This window comes from Zosterops lateralis (assembly GCF_965231275.1).
Source record: "Zosterops lateralis genome assembly, chromosome: 3".
Taxonomy (NCBI): domain Eukaryota; kingdom Metazoa; phylum Chordata; class Aves; order Passeriformes; family Zosteropidae; genus Zosterops; species Zosterops lateralis.
The window spans coordinates 37243068-37256042 of record NC_139764.1 but is presented as its reverse complement, the minus strand read 5'-3'; the positions used below and the strand labels follow the sequence as shown (position 1 = coordinate 37256042).

Genomic DNA, 12975 nt, shown 5'->3' with positions numbered 1-12975 from the left:
TTTTTCTACTAGTCAAGTACTAGTTTTTATTGAATTGGTAAAATGGAAAGATACTTAATAAAAAAGAAGTGGCAGAATGTAGCCTTAAAATTAAGTTTTCGATAAAGAAAATCAGTTTTATTTACCTATTGTGTTTTTTAAAATAAACCAGGACATGATTGCACTGATACTGGGGTCCCCTCTAATGGAATGAGTAAAAGCAAAGGAATGTGGACATTCAAAATCTAACATTAGATCTGCAAACACCAAGGAAGGAAGCTCTGTTAGTTTTTTGTTCTCTAGAGCAGCCAGCCTCATCCTCTCCCTTCAAGCAATGCATTTGCCATGTGGTAGTTGTACTGTCCTGGGCTTAACAGGGCTGGAACAATGTTTATTCCCTGCAGTTTCAGCTTGGTGTTATTTATCATAATTCTTGTAAAAATGAAATGAAGTGAAACCAAAGGTTTCTGTGTCAATAGGTGGGTATGTAGATACATTTTCTCTGGGACTTTTGGGTTTTTTTGTTATGTGTGGAACTAATCTATTTCCATATAGCCATTCTAGTGATACATATGCCATTTTAATCCACATTATAATGTGGATTTATATTTTTTTATACTTGTTTTGTTCTGTATGAGCATCTAACATACTTCACAAGGTGAGAAATCTCCTTCCTTAGTCAAGTGTGACAGCTGCCATATTTATCACACAGTTGTTTGACTGGAACTTCAGCAGTCCAACAATGCTTCTGGTATTTAGATGCATGTAGATGCTACAAGAAAATTATATTAAATTTCATGTGGAACTGCAAATAAGTGTAACTGATAAAATGGTGGAATCTCCTTACTGAAGTCTTCACCTTAAAGCTGTTGTGGTATATCCTACTTCATATTTTCTGACCCTCTTACGAATGCTGTCTTTGCAAAAATATTGAGCCATTCTTTCACAGGACAGGGATAATTTAAAAGCTGCAAGAGTATACATTTTATTTTTAAATGTAATACTTCCTATTAATACAGAAAGCTGTAGCATATGGCTTGAAATATGTAGAATTGAAAGACTCTTATCCATATCCAAGCACATTAAAGAACAGTATGCATCTATTTAAAATGAAACATGAATTTAGGTTGATTCTGTATCAAGGAAGTTCATGGCAGCTTGGTGCTGACATAAGCAGCTAGTAAATCAGGGCAAAAATAGCTAGGAAAATAGTATTTTTAAAGAGACTTATAAAGGAAATGCCAACATAATTGTAGTGTTGAGTTAGCTAGCTATGCATTCCTCTAACTTAAAGAGTATAGTAAAACTGAGTGAATTAATCATAGGAAATAATTTACTGGACAAATTTAGTATGTGTCTTGGATTAAAAGGCATACTTCCTAGAACAAAATTAGGTTACTGTGAGAATTGCTGAGTTTAAAAATTTCCTCACTGCAATAGAAGAAAGCACACATAGCTCTGGAGGAAAAAAAGAGACTGGTGCTGAGCTCTAGTCTTTTTTATTTGCCTCTTTTCTTGGTTTGGATTACTTGGTAGCATGAAGAGTTAGGAGGTAACTGTTAACCTGCCTGCTTGTTACTCAGTATTGCATTCTATTGGAGTATGTTTATAGAAATACAAACCCAGGACATCTACACAAGAGCACTCTTCAGGAGACACTGTTAAACCTCCATAAAAAAACCAAAAACCTGCAGTAAATGTATTATTGTCTGCAGCAGCAATCATAAGCAGAGACTCTTCTGAGGAAAGACCATAGGGCAGGCATAGATGATATTTCTCCCTGATGTCATTCCAACTATTTTTAACTCAAATGATGGGAGCTTTAAAATGTATTTTCCTAAAAATGAGGGGGGAGGGGGGAAATTGTGTGTGGTATCTGTTATTTTTTACTTTCCTTGTAGTCATAAGTTCCTCTTTGGCTCAGCGTATGACTGAAAGGTGTTGCTTTTCTGAACTCAAACCCTACATATAAGCTATTTATTACATACTTGGATATATTATTCTTTTGTTTCCAGTATAGAGATTACTGAGTTCTTTGAAACTGCCCATTTCTTTTCTCCCTTGAGCCAAATTGTTCCACCATGATATCTACCACTTCTCTGGCAGAATTTTTCAGAGAGCCTGCTGCTAGTAGTGTGGGCAAACATAAAGCTTTTGCCTCTTGTGAACATGGCTTATATAAATTTAATATGATGCCCCTAAATCTTGTGATGGAGGTGAATCTCCTATCCCTCACCTTTTCTCACCTTTTCTGTGCTGCTTGTAACTTTGTAATAAACTGTCATCTGGTACGTATTTAGAATTTATGAATAGTAATGTCTTGCTTTCCCTAAACAGTAGTTTGATCAAAAGGCAGTTGTTATTTTTATTTTGAAAGTAAATAAAACCATCAGAAATCTCAATCTTAAAATTTGTGTTAAAGATCAAGGAACATTTTTCTTATGATATTCATTTGGTGTTAGCCAGTACTGAAAATATTTTCCTGAGAGCCTATTCCTTCCACCAAGGATGAAGTTTTATAGACATTGTTTATTTTAGATTACTACATTGCTCTGTGTGACTACATCATAAAATCATTCGTTAGGTGAAGGTAATTTACAAATGATCAGAAGCAACCAAATTACTCCAGCTTAATGAGTTGCCACTTATTGCCTGTGTAGGCTCTTTTTCTGCTGCGACTGGGAAGTTGGCTTACATTAATGTGCATTAATTTTATTTCACAAATGCAGTGATGGAGGAGACCTAATCCTTCCAGTTATCATGGCTCAGCAGTGAGTGTTAATGCATTAAGTCAGGGTTAACTTCATTGCATATACCTGTCACTCTGGACCTGGTGCAAAACACCCACCCACCAGGGCATTTTTCCAGGAAAATGTCATACCACTGCATCGATGGCTGCAATGGCAACCCACCCATCTTGAGGCAGTGTTCAAGCTGTTGATTTTTAGCCATATACAGACTGAAATGTGTGAAATCATTTATTTCTGAGACACTATCTCCCTTCTGGTGTAGACAGGAGAGGCTCTGTAGCTGGATTTCCTTCTCCAAAGAAGGAAATTTTGGCAGAATGTTCATTGCATGGGCATCAAGACTTGGGATCCTACTATCTCAACTTGGCTCCAAATTGCTGGAATTTGGCAACTTTTTGATGAAGACATCTGTTTGAGACTTTTCTTGGAGAGTGCTAAGGATATTTTTGCTAATTGATGAAAGAGATACATGAATTGCTATGGGTCTGGTTATTCCAATGACTATGAGATTTTTATCACATATTTATGTCAAGGAAAAAATCAGGCAAGCCAGCTGGCCAGAGCTTTGTGACAGTGGCAGCCGCCAAAGTGCCACTTGATGTAGCAGAAGTAGGGTAGAAACTGAAGTGGAGCTGACTGAACCACCCTGCTCTCCAGTGCTCGTGGGAACTAAAGGTGTTGGGAAGGTCTCCTGTTCCAGTGCAGAACCTAAATGCACAGATCTGTTGAAGAAAAGGCCTGCATCACTTCCAGGCTGCTTATGTTGCTGTGGAAAGTCAAAGAAGTTTGCATAAAGTTGTTTAACTATTTAATCGGACTTTAATCAACATGTACTGACTGGTTGTGTAATACAGGCCTGACACAACTGAGACTTATTCCTTGCAGAGTATCTTCAACGAATATTTTTCAAATTTTTTGTTTCCCTTTAGTCTTTTACTTTACTTCTTTCCCTTTTTTTCAGTTCCCCTAGCACTGGGAAATAACAATTAAAAATTGTGGAATAAGATTTAGTGCCATCTCATTATCTCATGCTCTACTGCTAATTTCCAACACAGCCTATATCCTACAGTTGCATTTCTACAATTTAGGTTGTAGAAATTCCAAGCAGCTACTGATATTGACTGGGGTATATAAAGTGCCAACAAATGTATCTAATACTAATTGAGTCTAAAGATTAAAAGGCTAGAACAATATCTTATATGACTGAAGATGCAGAAGCCCTAGGGATATGAAAAATAAGTTTTATATGTTTTAATTTTATTCACTGAAATAAAGAAGATCCTTGGAATAGTTGTCTTCATCCTGTACATTGAGAGGTGATACACAGGTAATAGAGGGACTTCCAGAATGTTTCTATGCTACTTTATCAGGAGGCAAGGATTTGTCTTGATTCCTACCTTCTCTTGCTTTACTTATCCTTTCTGTGAATTTTTCTGGTTTTAATCTGTACTAAGCTGGTTAGCTATACTGAATAAATTATTAATCACAGTTTATGAAAAAAAATTTAATACTGGAAAGGAAGGGATAATACTTTCAAATGTGAAGTAGTCTAGATGTAGGTTTTTGAACTAGGAAGAGTTGTGTTCTCAAGTTCTCGTGCTGAGGCAAAGAGGATCTGATCATCACAGACATTGTCACAAGATATATTTCCCCCCCCCCCCCAATCTTAGGAAAATAACATTTCAAAGGTCATCTTGCCTGACCTTGGTAGAGAAAGGGCTTTTAAAAATAATTTTTAAAATATTTCTCATACTTTACACAGTCTTTAGGTTAGAGTTTTGTGACATTTTTTCCCATAGGAGGAATGGGGAAATTGATCTTATTAAGATCTTGAGTTTTAAATATGTGCATTCTTTTGTCACAAATGATACATTTATATTATAGCTTTTCTTTGGCGTGCTGCAAAGCAGGATTGTGCAGTTCATTACTTCAGGAAAAAAAAATTGGCTATTTTATGTCAAAACTAAAAAGGAAATTTGTGTTGTGCATGCAGCAATATAAAGCCATCTACAACTCCCTTCCATTCTTGCCAGAGTTCCATTGCTTTGGTTCTCTGTATCAATACTGTCCCTTCACAGGCAACGCTTAAGCTTCTCCAGTATTTGACATTTATCTTCTCCATTAAGAACTGGAAAACCTGTTGGATTAATAACAATAGGGATTAAAGCTTTGGAACTTTTGATATGACTTGCCAAAGAAGACAGGCTGCTGAATCCCAGGACTCTGGAATGTGGCCTGTTGAGATTCCAGCAGGAGTCTCTGCCCCCAAGGTTTCCTCCAACCTTCACTGAGATTCTGCAACTCCCCTGCGCCATGTACTTGTGTCTGAGTAACTCTGTTTATTTCTTTTGGATTTCTGCCAGCAGTTTAGGCCTCAGGTAAATTCTCTTATCCCCTGTTAACTCAATATTTGTTTAAATTCCAGTGGACAAACTTTAACTTCTAAATTTTTCCAACATATGTATGGTTTGGAAGAGGTCTGGAGCGTCTGCAGAACTTCACCTATGATCTCTTGAATAACGTGCGTTGTTAAGAATATCAGCTTGGTATTGATTATTTATTTATTGAGGTGAAATGTCAAAAAGAAAATAAGTTTATTTTTCCTAAAAAGACAGCTTGGAATATTATATTAATGAAATTCTGGTTTTATTCCACAGACTGAAGGTTTGTATTCAATCTTTTTATGCTCTGCACAAGTCAGCAAAGGTCTCTTCTGTTCTTTTACATTAAAAAGAGTTGTTGGATAGCTGACTATATAATAGAATAAAAGTGCTTAAGGGCAAAATATTTGTGGTTTAGATTTTTCCAGCAAGCAAATTTGGCATTTTAGCATTTTTTTCTGAGTTAGCTCTTCAGGCTCCTGTGCTGTGAAGTGCAAAATGATGTGCTTACACTTATTTCCCATGTTTGCTTGTGTAAGAATTGTGAGACTGAATTTCTGATACCTCATGCACATTGGGAGGAGGAGAATATACCTGTTGTAACTAAGTAAAAATAAACTTATTTGAGAGAAGGATTCGGGATTCTTGATGTCAAACTTGACTTACATTTCCAGTAAGTGTTTTATAAGGGTTTATACTGCCTTTAAAAGTAAATACACAAATACCACTGAGAAATTAATTTAAATTGTGTGGTTTTTATACTTCTTTTATCAGGCACTTTCCTTTTACCACATTTGATTTGCAGTCACTGCATCTGCTGACTTCATTTTTCATTTCCAATGCCAATAGCATTGGCTTTTGCAAGACTAAAGGGAAAGAGGAGGGTTATGTGTTAGTTATGTGAAGAGCTCTGTGGAGAAACATATGCATGCATTTTATGTGTGTATGTGAGTATATCTATATAACAGACATAAAATATAATAAATATAGGTAGTCACAGTGTACCATATTAAAAAAGTATAATCCCCATTGATTTAACTATATATTTCGCTGTTGGCATAGATAATTTTATTTATAGTTGAGCACTGTGTGTTCCTGGAAAGATGGAAAATGTTCAATGGCCACTGGCTGTAACACTTTTTGTCATACATCCTCCTTTGGTGTCCAAACCATAATCAAAATAAAATTCAAATTCTACTGAATCTTCTGAACAGTTTGAATATCTGACTTGCACACTTATCTCCAGAACACCCTTTAATAGAAATTAAACCCCATAAAAAGATGTACTTCATGAAGCTGTATAACACAGTATAGGTTGCCTGCCTAACACTGCATTGTGCAATCTTACCCTGCATTTTTGTACATTAAGAGGATATTTTCAAGTACAAAACTCAAAATGTTGCATTTAATAGTTTTCGGGAAATGGCCTTATCCCTTAAAGCTGGATCTAAATTGAAGATGTGAAATTGCAAATACTTACAACATTGGTGGCTGAGGAAAACAATGGTAGCAGCCTCAACCATATTCAAGTGTTCAAAGGATCTGACACCTTTGGAGTTGGCTGGTAGACTGTACATTGGAAAAATAATAACACTCCTATTTTTAGTTTTAAAAATAGTTATTTCTTTAAACTCTATAACTACTTCTGAGTTTATGCTTCTGTCAGACAACAGAAATGTGAAGGAGTGACATCTTCAGCTAAAACATTGTAGTGGGAATAAGAAATAGATCTTTAAAGACTGGTTGTTGCAATCAATACCCAGGTAGTTTAAGTGACAGGTATAATTGATATAAATGATTTTTTTTATTGAGTTTTGCTAATTCCTTTGCTTCCTGCCTGTGAAGGTATTGGTCGAAGCAGTCCACTGGGAACATGTCTACTGTACATACAACCTCTGTGACTGATATGGATGTAATGAGGTTTTTTTCCTTCTTTTATAGGTCTTGCAGTCATTCCCTTGACCAAGGGCTCAATGAGCACATTTCAGGCTCCTTATGAAAAACAGCTCTGCCAGCTGAATGGCAGGAAGCTTATGAGTTTGCTTGCCAGGCTTCTCTGGGTGTATAAACCAGTTGCTGCAGCTCTAAAAATGATATGACTGGTGCAGTAGTGATTTTCTGCACTGAAGGTGGATGCTGACAGGAGTTATGTACTGCAGATATTTTAGTGAACTCTGAAAAGACTGTGCTGTAATACAACACTCCCAGATACAGAATTCTGTGGTTCCGATTTCTTCTTGCATGTGATTTCCTCTCCATCATCATCTTCTGTAGAATTATATTTGTGGGAAACCAGTCTGTATGACTGTGCATTACCATGTTACAAGGAACTGTTTTCCCGTGTTTAATTTAAAATATTTTGGCTCCAGAGCATACCTCGGTTTCCTGCTTTTATTTGTTATATATGTTGGGGGGTGCACAAGGGGCACAGAAAGTGCCTGTGAAGGTTAGGATTGAACTTAAAATCTATTGTGCCAGGCAGCGACTGCTTGGACAGCTTCCCAGCTGAGTTTCTTTTGATTTCAAATGCTCTATGTCATTTCTAATACTGCCAAGGGGAAATACACGGGGTTTATTGGTCACTAACTATTCCGTGAGGGGGTTAAAAATATCACACTGGAGTATTAATAGCTTTTTTCTGAAAATAGTAAATGCTTCCTGTAATTGAAGAGTAAGCCTCTCGCTGTTGTTCTAATAGTAACCTGTCATGAGAAATCCTCACTTAAAACCATCTTTTGCTCTTGTTCAGTGTTTGTCAGGTTCAACTCCAGCCATGGCTTCCCCGTGGAGGTTGGTTCGGATTCCAGCATCCTCCAGCTGAAGGAGGCAGTTGCCCAGCGACAGGGAGTTCCAGCTGACCAGCTGCGGGTGATTTTTGCAGGGAGGGAGCTCAGCAATGACTTGACACTGCAGGTAAGAATCCCTTGGTAGCTTCTCGCCTGGACTGCTGCCAGCTCCACTGCCTCTGCCTCTAATGCTGCCAATCTGATGTTCATGCCTGGGATCTAATAAAATAAATAGTGCCTGGGGATTCCTTGAACTTTACTCCACACTGCTTCATTAATTCTGACCTTCTTAATTATGCATTAAAACAGCAAGCAGGAAGGGTAGGGAAAGAGAGAGAATATGAGAGAGAGAGCACGAGAGAGAGCTGTGCCTAGTGAATAAATGTTTACTGACTACAGAAGCAAGCCATGCACAATTTCTGTATCTGTTCAATTTCTATCTTACTTATTCCATTTGAATCTTAATGAAGAAGGATGTGAATAAATTGCTCTAAATCAGGCTGCACAGTCATCACATTTTATAGAATTTGTAACCCAATTGTGACCCCTGGAGGATAGCTACATGGCTGCTGCTTCACTATGTGCTGCTGTGCCTGCACAGGTGTGTGGTGCTGGAGGGGTGGTTCCAGATCAGAGAGCGCACAAAAGTGTTCTCCAAACCACTGAACTCATAAATGTGTGAAGCTAAAAGAGGAGCAGGGAGCACAGAAGAGCAGCTATAAGTAGATATCTGAATTTCAGCTCTTGAAGGTTAGCAAACCATTCTCTTCAATAAATGCAGAGGTCTATTCATTTGTAGTAAGCGGTGAGAAGCACTGAAAGAGAGGTTCAGATTTCTCTTTGTTACTGTTACTAGTGAAGCTGCCGTTGCTTTATGAATATGTTTATTCTGTGTGTACATTTGGCAGTTCACTCCAATTTGCCAGGGTTTAGCATAAGATCACACATTTAAGACAATTGCAAAACTTGGGGAAACCTACTTGCCTTTCATCAGAGTGCAAATACTTATTTAATGAAATTTCCCTTCTTCTAGAGTGGTATCAAAGAGCTGCAGATACAACCTGTAGTAGTGCAGGTGTTTGCATAAAAGATCCCTCATATGCAGAACTGTTCAGATTAATTTCTCATATTTCAGGTATACTGTTGTACTCAGAATGGCTGCTAAGCCTGAGTACAGAAAGTCACTACTATATTGATGATCTATCACTGTTTCTCCTTGGGTATGATATTTGTTGCTTTGCACAGGGTTTTAGAGAGTTCCAGCACACAAAGGAAAGTGTAGAAATGTGAATTGCTGTCAGTCTCCAGTGCATCAGCTGTGAATAGTGTTGATGCATACCTGCAGTGTGCTCCACGTACATGTGAAAACATATTTATAAAAGTGTAAGAATAAAAAACAATCATGTGAGTTGTAGAAGTTGTCAGTTGCTAGATTGGAATGTGTGTGTTGTTCTGTCAGAAGCTTCTGAACTACTTTGCTTTTCCTGGCAAGCTAAAGGTATTGGTATTACTGCCATTTTGTGTCAACATGAAACACAGATTTTCATCCCAGTTTGACACTTGCAACCAAGTTTGTTGTTGGCTACAACATACATTCTGTTGCCAGGGTAAATTAATATTTGTGTTCTGGATAGACAGACCTCCTGATGATGTAATTTCTTTGTTTTGTCATACTTATCACGTCTAGTCAAGACTTCCTATTATTTAGTAAACTGGATCTAGATTCATTGCTTTGACTCTTGGTTTCTAAATCAGATAGAAAATTCAAAAGCTGTTTCAGATGGTACAATTCACACTTTGCTGCTGTGTTTCCTTTTTTCCCCCTTAAATTGTGTATATTTATTTGTATTGGAAATTTGTAAACACAAGAAGAAGAGCTGAGTATTTGAGGTGTTTGGGTTCCTGTGGTAAGCTGCTGTCTGGGTTTTTTTGCATAAGAAGCTAATAAAAACTTGGGTGCTGGGGAAGTACTAACTTCTGGCATTTATGTTGCATCTGTAGTTTCAGAATTAGCATTACATATGAGCAAATTAACTCTTTTTTTCTAGATCTGTGGATTTGGATGCAAAATAAGAAAAATTCTACTCAGCCGATGCTTTTGCGTTATTTCTTTTTACGATAGCGTAAAATTTGTGGTAAAATCATTTTGTCCTTCTGTTTTTCGTAAATTACCTTTGAACTTATTTGCCCAAGGTATCATGGAAGAATCTAGAGGTCAGGAAAAAGAACTGATGGTATTACAGATAATGGGATTTTAGAGGACATGAGAAAAGCTGCAGTAATTGCAGGAGTATGGGGCAGGGATATAGGAAATACTCCAGGACAACAAACTTTATTGCTCACAGAACAACTAGATTTGGCTTGACAGATACCTTAGAATCTCAGGCAGCTGATACAAAACATAACTGAGAATGTGAAAGCTATGTTTGTTTTCCTGTTTGGAGAGAAGGAAAAATCTTTACTGGTAGCTGAGACTTGTAAAAAATAAATGAAGCTGGAATGGACAGATGTTAAAAAGAAATTACTATAAGGAAGAAAGTCCCAAGTCAAGATCTTAAATAAGTAATTTGATATCAACAACAGCAGTAAAAAATTGTAGGAGGGATAGAAGGGAAATATGTGTGTAGACATTTAATTTGATACCATAGATAAGTGTTTTTTCCTTGAAAAGAGAAAGGAAGATTAGACACTGATTCCACAATGCACAGGAGAGATCAGTATTGAAGTTAGTGACCAAGGGACAAGTAGTGAAATTAGAGCCATGGTAAGAAAAGATTGGTAATGCCTGGATGAAGAATGAGACCTGCAAATTTGAATCTCATAAAAAGGAATTAGAGCAATAAGCTGATTCCTAAAAGCCTAGCAAACAGTGTCACTTAAGGGTGCTAAACATTCCGAAGAATGATGGTTACAATTCACTTTGAAATGAGTAGAAGTAGTTAGTTAATATAGACTCAAAAATAGGAATTCTTTCAAAAAGTTTTCATGAGTATGGAAGAATACTGGAAAGATCTTCCTGTAGCAGACCTAAGATGGAGAGAACAGAACCATAACAGAGTCACCAAGAGAATAAACAGGAGGTAACTGCATATCAGGGACCTTGGAGTGTTCTGACTGGAGCCAACTGCCTGTAGATTGTCATTGCCTCAGAGAATGGCAAAATTAGTTAACAAAGCTTCTGGAGGTAAAGTCTGTAATATGTATTGATAAACAATTTTGCTCAATGCAAGCAATTTGAAACCTACTACTGGTAATAGCACTAGTATTACATTAGTACAGACTTCTTCTTTCTTGGAGAACTCAGAGTCCCCTTGTGTGAAGGAGCTCTTTGTAAACAGTTTGCAGGAGAGATTCCCTGCCTTGCAGAGCTTATAGTGTAAATGAATAAAGCAGACAAATGATGTGATGGGAATCAGTAGCTTAGCTTGTTCTTAGTCGCTAGCAAAACAGGGATAGAATTAAGTCTTGTTTCCCAATTCTGTACCATTTCTTTTTGACAGTGTTTGCTCTGTTAGGTAAAGCTAGAAAATACTGTTCTTTGAAACAAAAAAAGACTGCACATGTGGTAAGTAGCAGAACTTGTTAGCTTTGTGCTAACAGCTGTGCTCCCCTGAGACAGCTTCTGAGTCAGTGTTGACTTGCATTTGACTGCAGCATAGCCTTGGACCATAGGTTTCGTGTTAATTTGGCTTTACCTGCATCCATCCATATAGATGCTTACCTAAAATAATTTATACATACCTTCAAAAAACAAAAAAGCACAACTAGAAGTTATTGTTAAATACTGTGAGCTCATAAACATAACTGAAAATGAATAGAAAAGAATGACACGACTGCAGTAGCAACATAGATGATCATCTATGCAGAGGAGGGAGAAGTGATAGGGGATAAATGGTGCGGTCTTTTAGCAGGAACAGGTACTTGAACAATGGAATATTGCCTTTCATCGAAGAAGGATCTTTTGTACATAAATGTATGGCAATTTTCTTGTTCTCTGAGCACAGCCCAGTACAACAGAGCTTCCAACAGTTCTTATATCGCCTTGTTTCATTTTACTGATGGCTCAAAGAAGAAACCAGGTGACAGTGCAAAATATGTCTCTAACCAGGAAAAAAAGCCCCATATTTAGTTATGAAGTACTGAATGCTAAGATTAGATGGGATCTTTTGACGTAGTTACTGCCTTGTTCTACAATTTTATATATAGTATACCAAATCCCTCACATAAACAACTTTGATACTCAGCAGTTTTGTGGGTTACAAGGTACTGTTGAACCAACATTTGCATACTTAAATGCTGTTTGTAGAGAATTGCCCATAGACATACTTACTGAATCAATCATCATACATGAAATTCAAAGAGAAAACATAATTTTCTGTGTGTGTATGTTTAAATCAATATTTGATTGATCTGTGGGTCTTTTTTTTTTTTCTCTTGTAAAGCTGGAATAGATGTGTATTGGATTTCTTAAAAATAGCAAAAGCTAGCTGAGTTATACTTAGGTATATTATAGTAACAAGGAAATCTAAAGATGCTACATCTGTGTTGCCAGGTAATGTGGACTTGGCTAAATGAGAGGATGGCAGTGCTGCTCACTCTTGGTTCTTTTTACAGCTGCAGACTCATTGTGGCAACAGAGATGTGTTGAATAAATATTTCCAAAGCTTGTGTTGGGTATTACATGCTCACAATGCATGTGGAAAGCACCACAGAGCCATATTTACTGTGATGTTAAGTTAGGGCAAGCTCAGGTCTCTGGATTTTCTGTGTTGTTCCTTTCCAAGCTATTTTTCATATTTGAACATTCCAAAGAATGTTGAAGAGCTCCCTGTTAATTACAGTTCACTTTGGAATGACTAGAAGTAATTAATTAATATAGACCCAAAAATAGGACTTCTTTCAGAAAGTTGTCATAAGTATGGAAGAATAGGGGAAAGATCTTTCTGTCAAATTGTGTAAAATTAAAAAAGAGGATACATTGGTCATTAGTTTTTCTGGCAGATCAGGAGTTAAATGCATTTGCAGATGAGACCTTCAAACCCAGAAATGCATTTCCATTCTGCTTTTGAATGTATTTGT

At 37.0% G+C, this 12975-nt stretch overlaps 1 protein-coding gene across 3 annotated transcripts in view; it reads left to right on the top strand.

Moving 5' to 3' along the window:
• Nucleotides 1–12975, top strand: part of PRKN (parkin RBR E3 ubiquitin protein ligase) — a gene marked incomplete at its 5' end in the record, with an annotated part of 673262 nt that overhangs the window by 116849 nt on the left and 543438 nt on the right. For all 3 annotated transcript variants that reach the window (XM_083857571.1, XM_083857570.1, XM_083857572.1), the window contains one exon: nt 7860–8023. In XM_083857571.1, the coding sequence (XP_083713697.1) occupies nt 7860–8023 (164 nt within the window). The remainder of the gene's footprint in view (nt 1–7859; nt 8024–12975) is intronic.